Below are 19,682 nucleotides of genomic sequence, written 5' to 3'. Positions count from 1 at the left end.
TGATAGTGTAGATGTGACTAACGCTTTCTCCTGGGTCGTTACAAATGGTATCAGAGCCACCTAGTAATACTAGGTCATGTGGTACTGGAGTATCGTATGACATGGCCCTGACGAGGACGTCAGGGGTTTAAGATGAGGAGTTTGTAACACCCCGGTCTCATATTGGGAAGAGATGAATCACTCACATAGAGGGAGTGATTTATAAAGATAGTCATAAGTGCTAAGTTCTACATTGCTTAGTTACTAGGTGAAACTAGGCTTTAAAAGAGATTCTAAGAAAAGCTTCAAATTGACTAGTACTTTTGGGGTGATAGCGTAGATGTGGCTAACGCTTTTTCCTGGGTCGTTACACAATGTGTTTTTTCGATGAGGGGTGATAACATTTGTGCCCCTTCTGAGTAGAAGAATAGGCCACAAAGACACATTTGATGGCTCGAGGGTCTAACTTACCCCGAGCAGGACCATGAACATGGACAAAGCATACACAACCAAAAACTTTTGGAGAGACACATTTTGAAGTAGAGAGGTGGGAAGAACACCTCAAGAGGTTTTTAGAAATCTAATACCCGAGAAGGTATCCTATTGATGAGATAGGTAGCAGTGAGTAAGGGGTCCCCCCAATAAGATTTGAGAACATGCGTGTCAAGCATTAGGGAACAAGTTACCTCTAGAAGATGCCGATTTTTCCGTTCAGCAACACTGCGGAGTATCGACACATGTGGTTTGGTGTAGAGTGTCTTGCTCTCGAAAAAATGTCCCAAGATCACTGGACATATATTCACCTCCATTGTCAGAACGAAAATTTTTAACCTTGATATTAAATTGAGTCTGCACAACTTTATGAAACATCTGAAACACAGAAAGCACATCACTTTTGTCCTTTAACAAGTAGACGCATGTGGTTCAAGAAAAATCATCAATAAAATAGACAAACCACCAATGACCAGATAAAGAGACTATTTGAAAGGGGCCCCACACCATCACTTTTATTGATCCTAGGAGAAAAAGACACATAATGGTGATTTGAAAGTTCACAAGTTTCACACTGAAATTTAGAAACATTATTACGCAAAAATAACTCATGAAACATGCATTGCAAAATCAAAAAGGAAGGATTTCCCTAATCGCTGATGTCAGAGCCAAATTCTAACTGTAGAGTCCAGATGGTACAAGCCATCCTTCAAGCTACCATTGCCAATCATTTTCCCCGTGATTAAGTCCTGAAAGAAGCAATAGTAAGAGTAAAAAATTGCTCGACAATTCAACTTGAGAGTAATACGTGCAATTTGATAACAGATTAGCAAGAAGATCAGGAACATGAAGTACAATGGACAAGGTCGTAGAAGAGGTGACAGGAATAGATCCTTTACCCATTGGTGACAAAAAACCATCAGTTATTCTAACATTGTCTCTGCTTGAACAAGGATTATATGACGAAAATAAAGGGGACATACCAATCATATGATCAGAGGCACCAACATCAATAACCCACGGATCATCAAAGGGAATAGCAAATGCATTTAGAGCAGTTGTTAAATTACCTGTAAGAGTGAGGGAAGAGGATGCAGTAACAAGTGTGTCCAATCGAGACATAAATTGAGGGAGTGCCTCTACCTCGTCTTTACTCAGGCCCCCAATATCAGTGGCAGAATAATGAGTATCGAGTGCAGGGACGGCCATCTCAACTATGGAAATATGATTGGCCAAGGGCCTGGTTCCTCTGCCTGTGTGACTCCCACGACCCTGAGTAGGATGACCGTGAAGTCTCCAGCAAGTCTCTCGAGTATGCCATAACCTATTACAGTGGTCACAAAATAATTTATCTTTGTCATTTGAGATCGTATCTGCAACTCCGCCACCATCTCAAACTTTAAAATCACCTTTCGAAGGGCGTTAAGATGCACCGTGAGAGCAGATTGGGTCTGTGAACTAGGATTTTGCTACGACAACTCTCCTAATTTTGGATGTATGAAAAGACCTCTTGAAGTGATGGAAGAGGTTCCTTCCCAAAAATCTGAACCCGCATAGGATCATACTCTGAATTTAATCTACTCAAGAACTCATAAATGCGTTCCTCTTCAATCATCTTCTTAATTTTAACCGCATCAGCTGCACACTCAAGCTATAAGTTCTGATAAGGATCTAACTCCTGCCACGAACTATGGAGCTTATGAAAATAAGTGGCTACTAAACAGTTACCTTGGGTTAGTCCAAGGATTTGTAGCTTCAAGTCATATTTCAGTGTAGCGCTCCCCACTTTGGAATATGTTTGAGCAGCTACATTCGAAATCTCTTTTGTCGTATGAAGAAACAAGTACCTCTGACTGATTTCTGGTTGCATTGAATGCAACAACCATGACATGACAGTAGAATTTTTTGTTTCCCATTTATCATAAATAGGATCATTGGGCTTTGGTTCTTGAATTTTGCCATTCCAATATCCCGTCTTCCCTCGGTTCTTAATAGACAAAAGAGCAGATTGTGACCAAGGAAGATAATTGAGCCCAACCAATTTTATAGTTGTGATTTGGAGAGTTGGATTTTCGCCATGGGAGATAATCTGACAAATCAACCATAATACCAACTCATCAATATGATTAATCTGGAAGCAGTTTTGTTTTTGCTACACTACATGTCGTTTCGTTCTTCAACAGATACAAAATGACCTATCATTTTGCTCACAAAGAAGACAGTCACCTCGCCGGCGCGAGTTCCATGCGCCGCCGCCCAAGTGCTCTGATAGGCCGCAAAAAACTCCAAACCCAGTCAAAAACTGCCGAGAAATCAGAAGGGGCAGGCTGTGTTCATGATCAACGCATCAAAAATAGATTGTCCCGTGTTTGTGATGGATCGGGTTATCACCTAAATCACCACCATGTGCCGAAAGGATGGCCCAGTGGACGCCTGCGATGCCTTATGTGGGTGATGCAACCTAGATGATGGAGGATAACATCTAGTTGCACAACCAACAATTCTTGGGAGCACATGAACATGGCAGAGGAGCAAAGAACACAAACCAAAGAAGAAAACAAATGATGTGGTATTTTGTTTACCAAAATATATCAATAATAAAATTATCACTCGCAATAGTACGAATCCTTGTAGGATAGGGCTATGTTGAGGGTGTCGAATCTCAAGGACTGCGTAGGTATTATTATCAAGCTTTTCGAGATTAAATATAACTTAATTTAAAAGATGTTTGATTCTGTTTTCTAAATATAAATACATGAAAGTAAAAGACATAAAAATAAATAGAGTAGGGATGAGAGAAAGAATAGGGGATTGATTTCACCACTCACCGCATAACAATGGTCAATAACAAATTAACAAGGAAAATTCATACTATGTATGATAAAGGGCTCGTCTCACTCGAGTAGTCAAGAAATTATCTTTAAAGAATAAGTATAATTCTTCGGTTGGCACGGACCGTCCACCTAACCACTAAGATGCGGTACCACCCGTCTTCCCTAAGCATGGATTAGCTACGTCTTTAATAGGATACATACAATCAATGGAATAGTATAACCCATCTTCGGATGGTACGAACTGTCTACCTAAATTACACTAAACTAGGGTGTAGTACAATTCGTCTTTCCTAGGCATGGCCTATCTAATCCTCTTGATCATATATCAATTAAAACCGTTGTATAACAATCATTCACATAATCACAGAAAATATGAAGGATTGAGTTCAATCAATATAAAAGACTTTCTAAGATAAGATAAGAAATTCATAATGATTGAATATAAACATTAAAATCAATTCTTACAGTTATATAATTATTATGCATATAGAAAATCCCAAATTAAAATACAATTAAACCATTGTTACTTAGAAAGGGTTACATCAACACCCTACTAGGAATTTAGCCGCTCATCGTAGTGCTGGGATGGCCTCCTGCTATGTTCTTCTCCTTTTCAACTTGTCAGGCCTCTAAGAAGAATTTTCTGTCTAAATCTAAGCACAAGCCCAAGCACACTTCTCTTGAAGCTTAGGGTCTATTTATATAGACTAGGAGAGGCCTAGAAGCTCTTGGAATTCCAAAAAAATCGTCTTTTGAGTCTTCTTGTCCAAGTAGGAGATTGAAACTTCAATCCAAGTAGGAAAATGATTCCAAATTCGTCCAGAATTGTGGTCTTTTATTGAGGGGCGATTTTGGCATAGTAAACGTCCGAATTAGGAAAAAGCTATTTCTGACATATTTGTTTTATTTTTATTAGCTTTCCAACGCAACCAGTTTCATCATAATCCGATATCTGACGCAAAAGTTATGATCCAAACACTGAGACATGTGCAGAATCCAAATTTGAACCCAATCCGATTTTGACCCTTAGTGGAGAAATTACGATTTAATCATTTACTTGATTTGATTAAACTTAACCACATCATATAGGTCTTCTATTATGATTGGTTAAGCTTAAACAAATCTTCTATTATGATTGGTTAAGCTTAAACATATCTTCTAAGTCTTCTCAAAGTGCCCAAAATCAATGTAATTAATTGCATATTTATTTAAAACCTGAAAACAATAAAATAACACAAAATCAAACAAATAACAATGCTAAGGAATTAACATATATAAGTTAGGGGGCTTGAATGTGCAACATTCGACACTTATCAACAAACCAGGAACCAAATTTGGCTTTGATACCAAGTAGAAAAAGGAATTGAGAAAAGACTAGAATAATTCTTATTACTCTTTTGTTCTATACAGCTACACATTGCTTAAATAGAGAAACCTAGAACCTAATATGGAAAGTATTACAACATAATCAAATAAACATAAATAAGCAATAATCACAGTGGATCAAATATTCAGCAAATCTTCAACATATCCCACAGAATATCGCAGCATCATTGGTGGCTTGCAATATTTGTTCTTTACCCATCCTAACATCACCTTCTCTGTCAATAAGGTCTATCAGTTTATGGACCACCCATTACTTCCCCACCGGCAAGCTGTCAAACGGATCCTACGTTATTTGAAGCATACTATCTCTTACAGTCTTTTAATCTCCGAACATTCATCCATGAATATTGTTTGCCTATTTGGAATCTGATTGGGCCGGTGATTCTGATGAATGTCGCTACACCAGTGCATATTGCATCTTTATTGGCAAAAACCTTATTTCTTGGCAAATGCCCCCGCCAAAGGTCAATGGTTGCAGTCACTCCTTAGTGAACTCGGGTATCCTTCCCCATGTCCTTCTATTCTTTGGTGTGACAACATTCGAAATTGATTTTCACTTTGTAAGAAGCTGCTTGTTCAATTTATCTCAAGTGAAAGATCACACGGCGGATATGTTGATCAAACCATTATCCACCACCCGCTTCTCTATGCTACGCAACACTCTCAACGTATGTCACCTCCCATTAAGATTGCTGGTGGGTATTGAAGATCGAATCCCATCAACACATAATATGGAAACCCACACATTAAGGTAAACCACACAAGGCAAGAGCACTACCTATGGAAAGCGAGATCAACCTGTTCCACAGGAATCAAACCGTTGCTGACTGACAATCACAGAAAATCCCTTCGCAGCAAATCACGCACATGAAATTGTATCATTAAAGTTTATTTCCATTTGCTATGTACAAATACCCATTCTATATACTAATGTAATCTTACGCTAAGAATAGTGTGGAAGAATAACGAAGTCTTTTAGACATTGAAATATCTCCTTTGAATACTAAATCTAAGATATCAATGTATGCAGGAGTTCAGTGATAGGTGTGGACCAATATTTGAGTGCAAGCGGTTACCTGGGAGATAACATTCGCCGATTTTTTTGTGGCCAAAGGACCGAAACACCATTTCAAATGGTGAATTCCACAGGCAAATATCTCAGGTGGACTCAGAAGTTCTATGATGTCATCTTCACGAGGGTGTCCAGGGTAGATTTGATGAGGAAAAGTTCAAGCCTTATATTGGGTTTGGCCGTCTGCAGTGAAGTTACGGCTGATGTGGCCAGGATGGACACTAAAATTGAGGCTACTTCTGATATTGCTCATCTTAGGAGATCTGCAATGTTGTTTAAAAGGACCTTTAAACGAGCTGAGCCCAGAAATCCTTGTCCGAGCTCAGCTAGCCAGCAACTTACCTGAGCTCGAGCTCATTAAAAATGCTCTTTCGAGCTGAGCCGGGTATTCGACCGGCTCGGCTCGACTCGGGTTCAAGTATAAAGCTGAGTCGAACTTGAGCTCACCCCTGCATTTCTTCTTCTTCTCTGCTCCCACTTCACTCATGCTTTCATTTTGAGAGAAACGAAAAGAGACATCCTCCTTTTTGACGCTTTCATTCAGAGTGAGAGAAATAGAAAGAGAGATCTTAATTATTTCTCATTGTTTGAAGCCTTCTTTCTCTGGAGTCTGAGGTAAAATAAAAGGAAACAACTACAAAAAGTGTAAAAGAAAAAACAAAAGCAGAGAGACCCATAGGCTACAGAGAAGAGAAGTAGAAGAATTAGAGAGGAGATAAGGTAAGAAGAGAAAGAAAGAAAGAAATAAAAAGAGAAAAGAGTTTGATGAGCCTACAAGCAGAAGACATGCGTGATTACTGGTAAGGGAGGGATTCCCTTACAACTTCTCTCACATAATTCTCACACAATTCAAAAACATTAGTTGAGATCCATGCATGTTAGTCCTACGTATGGATCCTACCTAATGAGTCTAGGTGTTGTATGGAAACTGTGCAGGAATTGCAAGGGAATAATTATTCTTGCTAGTATTGGGTAGAGAGGACGAGTGACTGATAGCCGGACCTTGAGCAGAGCAAATTTGGTAAAAAGTCCAATTTTAGTGAAAAGTCCATTGCTTACTACACGGCCTTTGAAATTTACTTGCAAATGTGGCTTGGGAACATGAGGGTCCACGTGAAGTCTCTTTGTGATTTTATTATTTATTAAAATTTAAATTTAATTAATTAGTTAATCATGTATCTAATAATATGGGATAGGTCAGTTAAATTTAAGTTAGTGCACCAAATTTCCTTTCATGGATTTTTTTTTTTTAAAAAAAAAAAAAAAAAAAAAAATTCCTTTCATAGATTAGGTCAAAATGACTGTAAAAACAAATATCAATACAAAATTAAAAATAATATTATAAAAACAATAAAAATAAAGTTATACAAATTTATACGAGCCGAACCGAGTTTATACGAGCCAAGCCTAAATTTATAGGGGCTGCATTTTTTGTTCAAACGATGTTTATTTAATATATAAACAGAGCATGAACTGAACCAAACCTGAACCTATTCGCAAGCGGCACTATTCATTTAAACCACACAAATGAAGGTAGGCTTCATGTAAAGCCAGGAGATGGTACAAACTCAAAAGAGTGTAAAGGGACTGGGAGTCTATCAGTGCCTTGGTGAAGGGATTTCCTGAATCTCGTGCCCCAAAACAAAATTCCTTTACGTACGTTGCAAGTGATTGGAAGAAAATAAAGACAAAAAGGTCGAATATTCTTTGCAAAAAGTCCTTTACCTTTTTTTTTTTTTTTTTTAATGCTTTCTTGTGATATTGCCCAAAAGATGCCCAAAAAGATGTCAATATCTCCTATAACAAAAATCTGCTAGGGAATGGACGAGTTATGTCAATTTATTACATTTCATTGAATGTATTAGAGTCTTTTACGTCATTTTAGAGTTGGAATCTACTACTACTTTGGAGTTTGGAGTCTTCTATGTTGCTTATTTGGTTGAGTCCTTATCATATATTTTTCTTAGGGAAATGATTAAAACACTCACACTACATAACAATGACACAACACCAAGGCACAATGAAGTGAGGCTCATACATGGACCCCACTCCATTGTGCCTTGGTGTTGTGTCATTGTTGTGCATTGTAAGTGTAAGGATCACTCCTCTTCTTCTTATCTTGTTGTTGAATGGTTTAAAGTCTTTTAGTTGTTTTATGCTTCAGTATTTCTTTTTGGTTAATAGTCTCGGTGTTTGAAACTTGGTTATTTAGCTTAGTTGAATATCTCCACGTCGAGTATATTTCTGTGAGTGTTAAGCTTATGTTTTCTTGTGTCATTAGGAGTCTATTGTTATCTTGGTTGGTAGAAGGATGATCGTGAAATCGTGAGCCAATAATGTTTTATTGGCCCTGATACCAAAATGTTACGTGAATGAATTCTCGAACACGTAACGGGATAATTTGTTTGGTTCTAAGGGAACCTAGACTTTTTAGATTCTGAGAGAATCTAGACATTTTTTCAAACACAACGTTTGAAATTAATTCTGCTTACTTTATTATCCATCAACAACTCTTCAAATAGAGATTACAAGGACTTGACTCATAATTAAAAGATAACACTAAGAGATAACTCGACGTGGAGATATTCAACTAAGCTAAATAACCAACTAAGTCTCAAACACTGAGACTACTAATCAAAAGGAAATACTGAAGCATAAAACAATTAAAAGACTTTAAACCATTCAATAACAAGATAAGAAAAATATATGATAAGGACTCAACCAAGTAAACAATGTAGAAGACTCTAAACTCCAAAGTAGTAGTGGACTCCAACTCCAAAGTGACGTAAAAGACTCCAATACATCCGATGAAATGTGATAGATTGAGATAGATTGAGATAGCTCGGCCATTTCCTAACAAAATACCTTTAATAAAATTCTTTTTTGATTTTTTTTTTTTTAAAAAAAAGAACAAAAAAACAAAGATCGTAAACAGAAGGCGGAAGGTATAAAAGCTTATAGGCTACGGGTAAGCTGTTCGTAGATTTGGTTGTCTGATTCCTTGATTTGATCCAAAATCTGGCAGTACTAACTACTGAGGGATCTTCAAATCAAATCAAATCGCAGTACACACAACTAAGGCCAAAAATAAGAGAGACAAATATGGTTATAAAAGTTGTACTTTTTTTTCAGTAAGTTTACTTTTTTTTTTCTTTGCTTTTTTAAAATACTATATTTATACTTGAATTTTAAGTCATTTTAAATTTAGTACTTGAGTTTTATTTTGTATCACAAGGGGTATCTAAGTTAGAGGTAAAAATTCAGTTGGTACCTCTGTTAGATTTTCCGTTTAAATTTTAACAGCCTACCATGTGTCAATCGCTGAGGTTAACACGTGGCACTATATAAAAAAAAAAAAAAATTAAAATTAAAAAAAAAAGTTACAAAATTGAAGAAAAAAAGAAGAAGAAGAAGAAGAAGCCACCCCTTTGGCCACCATGAGGTAGCCGGCCACCCAATGGTAGGAAAAAAAATGTTGGGTTTTGGCCCTTGGGGGTGGCCAAACCACCCACATGAGCCACGAAGGTGATTCGGCCACCCGCAAGCTGGCTGGTCTATGGGTGGTTTGACCACCTCCGTGACCCTAGGGGGTGGTTCGGCCACCCCCCAAGGGCCAAAAACCCATTAAAAAAAATTTGAGGGTTTGCTCGACCACCCATAAGGGCCAAAATTCATCAAAAAAATATTGAGGGCTTACCCAAGGGGGTGGTTCGGCCACCCCCAAGAGCCAAAACCCAACAAAATTTTTTATTTTTATCTTTTCTGTCATGGGGTGGCCGAACCACCCCCGGCCACCCCTCTTTTTTTTTTTTTTTTTTTTTTTTTTTTTCAATTATTATTATTTTTTTTTTATAATTTTTAAATATTTTTAGTTTTTATTTTATATAATGCCACGTGTCAACCTCAGCACTTGACACGTGGTTGCCATTAAAATTTGGACGAAAATTTTAACAGAGGTACTAACTAAGTTTTTACCCCTAACTTCGGTACTAGCTGTGATACAAAATAAAACCCAGGTACTAAATTTAAAATGGCCTAAAACTCAGGTACCAATGAGGTATTTAACCATTTTTTTCATATTTACAATGGAGTAGTTACAATAACTGTGTGGATGTGGATAGTAATCATATGATGCAGATATAAATGCATACGCTTAAAAGTAATAACTGCGTTTGTTTGCACTCAAAATTTTGAGTGGCAAAGCCCTACAAGAGTGCAAACTAAACTTGCAAAGCAAGAAGGTGCTCGTGTAGCAAAGTTTGAGAGATATAAAATTTACACTTTCACTTTGTCCATTCCATATATTTATTTTAGCATTGTTATAATGCATGTGTACTGTCAGCACATAAACTATATTATAGAACCACTAATAAAAAAAATAAAAATTGTTATTATAAACTCTTCAAATATAAATATTTACTTAATATAATTAAAAACATAAAAAAAAATATTTTTAATAAAATATAAAAACACATTATCTGATTTTTTTTTTTTATTATTATTATGATTATTGGTATGGGGGATATACAAAAACAAAACAGAAAAAGAGAGAAGTGCTTAAGGCATGCCTGAAGCTCTCCAATAGGCTGGACTTTTAGTAGATTGATGGATTCGAATAAACCATGAGATTCTTTTCTATAGCATTAATGTTACGCTGGATTAAACCAATATTTCAAGGGAAAAGGGGTTTTAGTTAGTATTTGCTTCACCTGAAAATACCATAAAAACTTTATAAAAATAAAATAAAATAAAAAAGGTCATGCCTTCTAAAACTCACTCAAAATTGCGTCTGTTTAACTTAGGGGTGTAAATCCGGCCGGTTATAACCGGCTAAAAACTCGTAACCGGGTACCAACTAGTAACAGGTAATCAAGAAACCGGTTTGGTACCTGGTTGGCAATAACTAGTAATTGGGTACCCCATAACCGCTTACCGGTTATAGCCCCTACGGAAATCGTCGACTCCTTCAACCCCATCTCTCTAGTTTGTTGACCGAGAGACTCCGCTTCGACCAAGCGGAAATCACTGATTCCAAGTCCAAGATTCGTCTAATTCCAAGCCTCGATTTCACTAATCCAAGGTCAAATTTCTCGCGTTCACTCATTTGTTGTCTAGTGTTCCAATTAGTGTTGTTACAAGGTTATGAAAATGTAAGTGAGAGAGAAGAAACTCATTTTGGGTTGAAGTGGAAAGATTTTAAGGAGGCTACGGCAAACAGCAGGTTGATCAGTAGGGTATAATTTCAACAACGTTGGTGCAGCTGTAGTTGTCCATTTGTTTTATAGGTTTTGTTTTAGATCTAATGGAACCTTGGAGAAGAGGTTGAGCTTGTTGTAGAGGGACTTCTTGGAGCGATCGTTGAAGATGGCCCAGGCGTCGGTGCACGATTGCAAAAATGGCCGGTCCAGATAACCGGGTACTAACCGAGGTAGCCGGTTATCGGTTTTAGCCAATAACCAGGAATTGGCTTCGGGTTTTTACTCCTAGTTTAATTCCAATTCAATGAGTACCTTTGATCTAGGGGTGTAAATCCGGGCCAGTTATAACTGAACCGGAACCGGAACCGAATCTGGGCACTAATCGGGCCCGGAAAACAGGGAAACCGGAAACCAGGCAAGTACTCGGTTTTAAAAAATTGGATACCCAGTCCCGATCCCGGGTTATTGATTTTACAAGACCCGGTTATACTCGGGAACCCGGGATCGGGTCTTATACTTAATTAAATTAAAAAATAAAAAACCATTTTGTTTCATCCCTGTGCCGTAAAAACTGAAAAACTCTACCTTTTCCTTTTGTTTCTTTTGGACCATACCCCTCCGTAGTCCCTACCCCGCTCCACCCTACAGCGCCAACTCGTGATCTCCATTCTATAAAACATATTTTGTTTTAAAAAAACAAATACACTATTCGTCTTTAGACAAACACACACCATTCCTCTTTCTTCTTTGCTACCGGATCCTTCTTACCTTTATCTTCCTTCTTTCTTTCATTTATCTTTCTTGCTTTCCTTTGTCCGATTGAGAAAGAGATCGAGAGTGACAGAGAGATTAAGACAGAGAGGAGATCGGAGAGGGAGATCGTGAACCCAAAAGTGAGACCCGATCTTCCGCAGGTCGCCAGTTATCGAAGCAGACAACGTCGTGAAGCCGGAGAAGACCCGTGACTTGTCGAACCCGACAAGAACCAAAGTAGACCCGATTCTTCGGTGGGTCAAGCCAATCGGCAATGGATCGACTTCGGTGGAGCATGGGTTGTGACTTCCGGCGATTCATTCCGTGACCCGTTCAACACATTTTCTAGTGGATTTTATGGGTAAATTCTCAAAATAGTAATCCTTGTAAAATAATTGATTTGGTTTATTATTGTTGATTTAATTTGATAAAATCCTCTGCTTTTGGTTGGAGTGGCCGAATGGAGTTCATGTTGGGTGTTGTTGGAATTGTGGTGTTTTGGTTCTCATGGATATGTTAGCCGTGTCTCCCATGCCTTGGTTGAGGTGGTTTTGAAGCTTAAAATCATTTTTTCTGTTTTGAAACGATCCTCTGTTCCGGTTGTGTCGTGTGTGTGGGTGCCAGCAGTGTAGTGTTGCCCGTGTTCCCCTGTTTTGTGGAATTCATGGCAGTGTGAGGGTGGTTAAAATGGCCCAAAACATATTTTTTCTTAAAAAAACAAATACCCAATCCGGGTACTTGGTTTACCCCAAGTTAACTGGGTACCCCGGGTAACCGGTTCCGGTTACCTTGGGTACCTGGATCCGAACCAGGTTCTAGAAACCCAAGAATTGGGCACCCCGGTTCTGGTTCCCGGTTTAGGCCAAAAATCGGGAACCGGAACCAAATTTACACCCCTACTTTGATCAGAGTGCTCTTCTCACCACTTAAAAAACAGTTAATCACATCTTTATTATCATTTAAAAATAAATAAAAGTTGCAATTAAAATTCAACTAAAGTCGCATATAAAACCCAATCTCACATAATATAACACAAATAAACATCTTTATAATCTACTCACCATGCAATATCTCTCTCACAATCTCTTTCTACCCAGGTCTCAATCTTAATCGCAGTAGAGAATTTTGGTTATCTATAATAAATAATTGCCATCATGTATTGTGTTGCCCCAAACGTTCAAAGAGAGGGTGTTTTTATGCTCCGTTTGTTTCGGTGTGAAATATTTTTTGTAAAATATTTTTCGTATTTTTTGGTGTTTAGTGCGATCGAAAATATTTTCTGTTTGACCAAAAAAGTTTATTTAGTTTTAGAAAATGATTTACATTTTTAAATCCGTAAATCATTTTCCGAGACAGACTCAGGCCACCACAAAACCACCCCGGACCATTACCGAGCCACCTTAGGGCAACTGCTAGATCACCGCTAAACCACCACCGAGCCATACCCGAACCACCGTCGAGCCACCCGCAGACCACCTTCAAGCCACCCCCGGACCACCGCTGAGCTACCCTAAACCACCATCGAGCCACCCTGACTATCGCTTAGCCACTCCAGACCACCACTGAACCACCTTATACCATCACAAGCCGCCTCCAGACCACCACCAAGTAATTATTTTATATTAATATATTTATGCTATGAATAAAAAACAATTTTTATAGATTTATATGATTGAATTAAAATATAAAAAATAAATGTAATTTTCCGTACTTGTCAAAAGCTGAAATTTTTTCTTGAAAAATTATTTTTTTCAAAAATATTTTCTTACAAAATAATTTTTTTAATAATATTTTACGATAAAAAAACATTTTAAGCCAAAACAAATTGAGGCTTAATATTACACACAGCAAAATGTGCCTCCAGGAGTCTTACTAGAGCAGTGCTACGCTTTCATCCGGAAACTTTGCTTGAGCATGGCAATCTTGTAAATATTATTATTTACAAGATTGCCATGCTCAAGCAAAATTTCTGAAAAAAGAAATTTTGCTTCAGCCAAAGTATTACCCGTCTTACTATGGACAGATTTGTTATTAGGGATATATATATATATATATTTTTTTTGAATTATAATTTGAAGGCCAAGCTTGATGTCACCTCACCTCCAATTCTAGCCCTAGAACTTGGGCTACAGCCCAAGACTAGGAACATAGAGCAATCAGTTACAATCATAGAAAGAAATAGAATTCACATCATTTCTGGTAAATTTATTTTATCTTTTGACTAAAATATTTTATCTATTTTAACTGCCTAAATTTTTAATTATTCACTTTTAATATCATATTTAAATATTTTTTTTTTTATTATTTCAAAGCATCTACATTAGTACATTTTAAAGCAATGTAAATGTCTTATTCCCATAAATAAATAATAATAAAAAATGTACATGTGTGATTAAGAGTCAACGTTTGCTACAAATTAACAATTTTGGAGTTAAAATAATTAGTTGGATGAAGCTATTTTTTTTACTTAAATTAACCTTTGATTAACTAAAATAAACTTTTTACTATCAGACGACTACATAAAAACAATTTCCATAGAGATTAGAGAGTATTTTAATCTTCTTTTGTTGTTAAAAATTGTCCTATTATTTGTTAAATGGGTAGTATCAAGCCTAGTCTTATCTTAACCAAAAAAAAAGGAAGGGTTAAAGAAGATAAAGCAAAAAGCAAGTCCCAAAAGATAAAACCATGCTTTTTATTTTGGCACATAATAAATCAGCAGCATTAGACAAATTAAGAGAATATTAAACCCACTATTAACCAATCAGAAACTAGCTATCCTGCTCCGCCGCTACAGATCCCAGTGAGTGAAACCGGGAATCTACAGAGCGCCCCAGCCGTCGATGCCCCATCATCAACATCGCCATCACCATCAGCGGCTGGCGGAAGCACCCGCCCATCGGCGAACAACAGCCGTCCGATCCCATTCCTCTGCTGCTGCTGCTGCTGTTGCTGTTCCACCTCCACGCCTTCAAGCTCCGCCGCGGCACCGAAGAACGCACCGTCCCCGAACCTCCGCTCCACCTCGAGAAACTCACCGAGCGAGGCCGGCTTCGCGCCGTCGTCCCTGCAAAGCCGCCACCACCTCCGCCGAGCGAGCGAGACGGCCGGAGCGTTGTTGTTCTTCCTGGGCTTCTTGGTCTTCCGGGAAACGGAAACCGAGGACACGGACGCCTGAGGGTCACGGTTTTGAGACGGAGCTCTGAAGGTAATGGCAGGGAAGCTGACGCCCATTAGAGTCCCCAGAGTCGTGCTTCTATCGTGAAAGAAAGACCCTGTAGACTGCAGAACAAATTTTTTTTATATAAAACAGAGCATGAAAAAAGGAAAATAAGACAGGAAAAGAGCAAATCTTTGATGGGTTTGAAGGTTTCGGGCTAATGGGTACCTCGGTGTCGAGATCGGAGGAGGAGACGGAGGAGATGGTGGGAGATGATTGTGGAGGAAGCATGTGGTTTGCTGGATCTAACATTTCTCTTTCTTTTCGGTTTCCGGGTGAGTGAGATTGAGTGTTATTTATGAGTTAAGTAGAAGTGTAGTAATGTCAGAAGATGAAGTGTAGGAGGAGTATTGTTGTTCAAGTCTGACAGGGTGGAGTGGAGAGGATTGAGAGAGACATGGATGGTGCTTCTTGTGTTTGAAATGATTCATGTTCTTGTCCCTGCTCACCTACACTCTGTTTTCCATTCTCATTTTCAAATATCCATTGGCCCCCTCTAGGTTTTAACAATATCATTTGTCTCCCTAGCTCTCTCTTTTTTTCTCTCCTCTCCTCTTTTTTTTTTTTTTATTTTTTTTAAAAAAAAAATTCACTTTTGAGAAATTCCTAAAAAATTCTTTTAATCAGATTCCTTTGTTGTAGTAACACGAAAGGAACCAAAAGTTATATTATAGATCTAACGAAGCAAAAGTGATTCATTTGATTTTATTTTAATATAAAATTTTTTTTATTTCCTCTTTTTTATTCCTCTTCTCTTGACATTATTTAAATATAAAAAACTTTATATTTCTTCTCTTCTTTCTCGGGTATTTATTTGAAACAATATTTAAATGATTTTTTTTTACTCTCTCTTTTTCTTAGTATTTAATTAAATAATATTTAAATGATAAGGAAAATTATTTTGGATTCCATTTAATGGTGAAACAAAAAAGTGGTTTAACTCATTATCATAATCTTGAAGTTTAAAATTTTGCAAAGTTAGTATTCTATATTTCAACTCCTTTTAATTCACTTTTTTTTTTTTTTGTTAAAATAGCCCCCCTTTATTAAACAAAAATCAACGAGAAAATTCAAAAGATAAAAGAATAAAAAATGCCTTGGACTGAGGTTTGGACTGACCCATGGCCAGCCGTGGATCCGGACGCACGTTGTGGGTCACTAGAATTTTCATTTTTTTACAAAAAGAAAAAAAAAAGAAAAAAAAAAGAAGGGGGGGCATTTAACAAAAAATAAGTAAAATTAAAAAAATGAGCTGAAATATAGGATACAAATATTGTAAAATTTTAAACTTTGAAATTATAATTACAAAATTGTATATGTGTAGGGATGTAAGTGAAGTTTTCCAATTAGTTTCCTCTTCCTGGTACTCTTTTTTCCATGTTGAATATGTGAAAAACTGAAAGGGACATTTCTTTTTTCTAGGAAATTCATTAAGTATACTAGGTTTTTTTTTTTTTTTTTTTTTTTTTTTTTTTTGACATATCCACACAAAAGAGGGAACATGGATTCGAACTAGTGACCTCCGCTTTATGAGGCGTAGTCTTTAGCCGATTGAGTTATATCCCTTGAGAATAAGTATCTTAGGTTTGACTGCAATTGATATGTTCTCTCAAATAACTTTAGTTTCGTTTGTTAATAATTTTTAAAGGGTTTTTTTTTTTTTCAATAAAATATTTTGATGTGATATAAATGTGAGTAATTTTGAGTAATTTGTATTTTAAGTTGTTTATTAATATTTTTATTTTAAAAAGAGAAAAATAAAAGGGAGAAAGAAAAAAGTATTCTACATCTTGACACGTGACCAAACCCTCGTGTTTGGGCGTATAGGCTACATAAAAAAGTAACAGAGCTTGATCCAATTCAATGAGGCGTTATATTACAATGTAACGGGCAATCTCATGTGAGAGCTGTTTGAATCTTATCTGTTTGGACAAGTTTTTGAACAGTTCAAATCTCACTTGTTTGAATTGTTCAAACACATGTCCGACTAAGTGAAACTCGGACAATCTCTCACATAGACCGCCCTATTGGGCTAGGATAGTCCAATATTACGCTGGATCCCATCTTAGAAAAAGTAACCATAATTGACTTTTATAAGTTGTTTTAATTTTTGGGTTTTTCTTTCCTAAGGCTAATCAAAGCTCTATTATCCTAGGTTTTTTCTTTTTCTCTTGGCAGGGAAACTGCCGACACCACTTGCTGGAAGCGTGATTACTACTTTTCCCTTTGATTAGGTAGTCAAAGGTTATTAGGTGTGTGTGTATATATATATATATATATGTTCTTTTGATTACTTCTCTTGATTGGTTTAAATTGAGAGGATATGATTATGAGGTCACAGGCTTCATTCCTCAATCCTCAACAGTTCAATGCCCAGCAAAATTGTTTGACCCAAATGTGTTGCTTGTCGGAATTGCTCAATCTTTTGCAAGACACTTGAAAAGCAAAATCTTTGTTTGGATTTATTTGTCCAAAACATTATAATTAATGCAGGGAATGATTAGGGAAAAAGATTATATAAGTGATGCTTTGGGCGCCTCACTTTTTCACATTCCATTTGAAATCAAAGAAAGTTTGCACCATCACCATGTGTGTTCCTCCAAATGATATCTCACTTTTTACCTTCTCTTATTCAAAGTGCGCAAAAAGAGCCTTAAAGAAAGCAAAATAGAAATTATAATCAAGGTAGGGTGATTAGCGATTACCAAAATGAGTAGCACGGGTGTGGTGAGAGATAACGAACTGGGATCCCCTACAATTGAGGAATCATGCTCCATCCTCTTTGAATAGAAGTATGTGACAAAGAGCTTCACAACCTCAACATAGGCTCATTTGAAGTAGGGATATACATGCAAATGCGGTTATTTACAATATTCGGAACCTCATATGCAAAATGTGGATATTGCTTTTAGATATCTGCATTTGCATCCGCATCGCATCTTGTTTTTACTAACCGTATCCACGCGGTTATTGCGATTACTATCCGTTATCTGCATATTAGATAATGAGCATTTTGAGCCTTATTTGGGTTACTATTAGGGTTTATTTTAAACTATTTCGAATATAATTTAAACGAGTTTTTAATGTTTGGGGCTTGTTTATATTTTTTGTAAGCCATAATCCATTGAAAATATATTGATTTCACATCATTTTTGTCTTTTTGTCCAAGTATTACACGAGAAAGCAATACAGCCAACAAAACCAATGTAAACATAACCTATACCTAATCCAAAACGACACCATTTTAGTGAATTTGTTAACTATATATATATAAAGGGTATGCGGATGTGATTTTTCTGCATACCTTAAAACAGCTATTCACATCCGCATATGTAGATAGTAGATTTTGCTAACAGCATATGCTTGTGTAAATAACGAATATTTGTGTATAATGAATGGAGAACAGTTCGCATGTACATTCCTAATCCGAAATATCTACCTGCTCGGACAGGGGTCCCCTCCCACGAGGAGGAGTCCCTCTCACAATTTTGTTTGCCCTTTCTCTTTAGACTGAAAATTATAATATCTGTATCGAGAGATAATACCATCAGTACATGTAACATAAGATCCATCACTCATGTAGGGTCGTGTGAAACTTTACAGCTCAATTTGGGAGATGCTAAGTCATGTGAAAAGTTCAATGCCCAAGTACGACTCTTGACATTGCATGAAAGGTCCCTACAAGTCAATATGTTTGCCATTTATAATGTCTTTGAACAATGCAAGGCCGACAATAATTTCGCATTGACTCATAAATATGCCCTTAAGAACCTGCATATTTTTTTGACAAATTAATTGTGGTGGGGGTTGTAAATAGAAATTAATGAGAACAAAGGTTTCCCACTTTTCTTTTCTTTTTCTTCTTTTTTTTTTTTTTTTTTTTTTTTTTTTTGGTCTTTAGAGGGACTAAAATTGATGTTCAAGAGAGGTTTAACATTTAGCAAAGGAATTACACAAGTGTAAGTACAAGAATCCATTGATAAGGTTATCTGATTGATCCCAATGAGAACCATTGGAAGCTAAGCAACTTCTCCTTTGAAAGTGCGAATCGAAATATTTAGCAATTTGGTTATCTTAATAATTTGGAAAGTAATTATGAGAGGAAGCTGTGTACAACTTATATGCTCGAATAAGTTTTGGACTGTTCAACCGCTAATCCGACTAGGTGAGTCTTACATAAATTATCTCTTCAAATTGCTAATAATAAATTAATGAAAATGTTAATCCGTAAAAGTGCACCTTTCAGCATGCAAGCCCTTCTCTTCCCCAGAGGGTCCCTTTTCATGAGAATGTTCTTTGATCAGTATTGTTTTGTTTAATGGTCCCTGTGAACATGGGACCCAGCTGCAGAACTGACAGATTCTTTGAATTAACAGACAAAGAGATAGCCATTGCTGGAGAAAGAAGAGAGAGATGGAGACGCATACTGACCCACACAAAAACAACCAGAGTCAGAAATTTTACTTTTACAGTTTTACTGGTTTGTGGATTAATCCCTGTTTTGGACCCCTCCCCACTCTGAAAGGCTCATCCTGTAGGCTGGTCCAACTAAGTTCTGCTGCAAAAGTAAGGTTGCCTAAACCAAACCTTCTGGCTAAGTTAAACAATTTTAACGGTCGAATCACGATTTTAACTAATGTTTAATTACGGTTTTATTAGTTGAGTTTCGAAATCACTATTTTTCAAATTGCACGTTTTGAAACGATGCAACATATAATTTATATTCATATCAACAGTGCTCAATTCAC

At 36.9% G+C, this 19,682-nt stretch overlaps 2 protein-coding genes across 6 annotated transcripts in view; one reads left to right on the top strand and one right to left on the bottom strand.

Annotated features, from left to right (window-relative positions):
* Window positions 1-6,601, top strand: part of LOC133865433 (dynamin-related protein 5A-like) — a 31,059-nt gene extending 24,458 nt beyond the window's left edge. For all 5 annotated transcript variants that reach the window (XR_009899723.1, XR_009899721.1, XR_009899722.1 and 2 more), the window contains one exon: window positions 5,722-6,601. Coding sequence is in view for 2 of the 5 variants with exons in the window: in XM_062301839.1 (XP_062157823.1) it covers window positions 5,722-6,109 (388 nt within the window). In the remaining 3 variants the exon portion in view is untranslated. The remainder of the gene's footprint in view (window positions 1-5,721) is intronic.
* A 7,782-nt stretch (window positions 6,602-14,383) lies between these two features.
* Window positions 14,384-15,416, bottom strand: LOC133866497 (uncharacterized protein At3g17950). Its single transcript, XM_062303037.1, has 2 exons — window positions 15,103-15,416; window positions 14,384-14,996 (listed from the first exon to the last, which is right to left on the bottom strand). The coding sequence occupies exons 1-2, from the start codon at window positions 15,184-15,186 to the stop codon at window positions 14,490-14,492; spliced, it is 591 nt and encodes a 196-aa protein (XP_062159021.1). The 5' UTR covers window positions 15,187-15,416; the 3' UTR covers window positions 14,384-14,489.
* Window positions 15,417-19,682: the final 4,266 nt, after the last annotated feature.

This window comes from Alnus glutinosa, chromosome 4 (genome assembly GCF_958979055.1).
Source record: "Alnus glutinosa chromosome 4, dhAlnGlut1.1, whole genome shotgun sequence".
NCBI classification, from domain to species: domain Eukaryota; kingdom Viridiplantae; phylum Streptophyta; class Magnoliopsida; order Fagales; family Betulaceae; genus Alnus; species Alnus glutinosa.
This window is presented reverse-complemented; position numbering and strand designations above follow the sequence as displayed.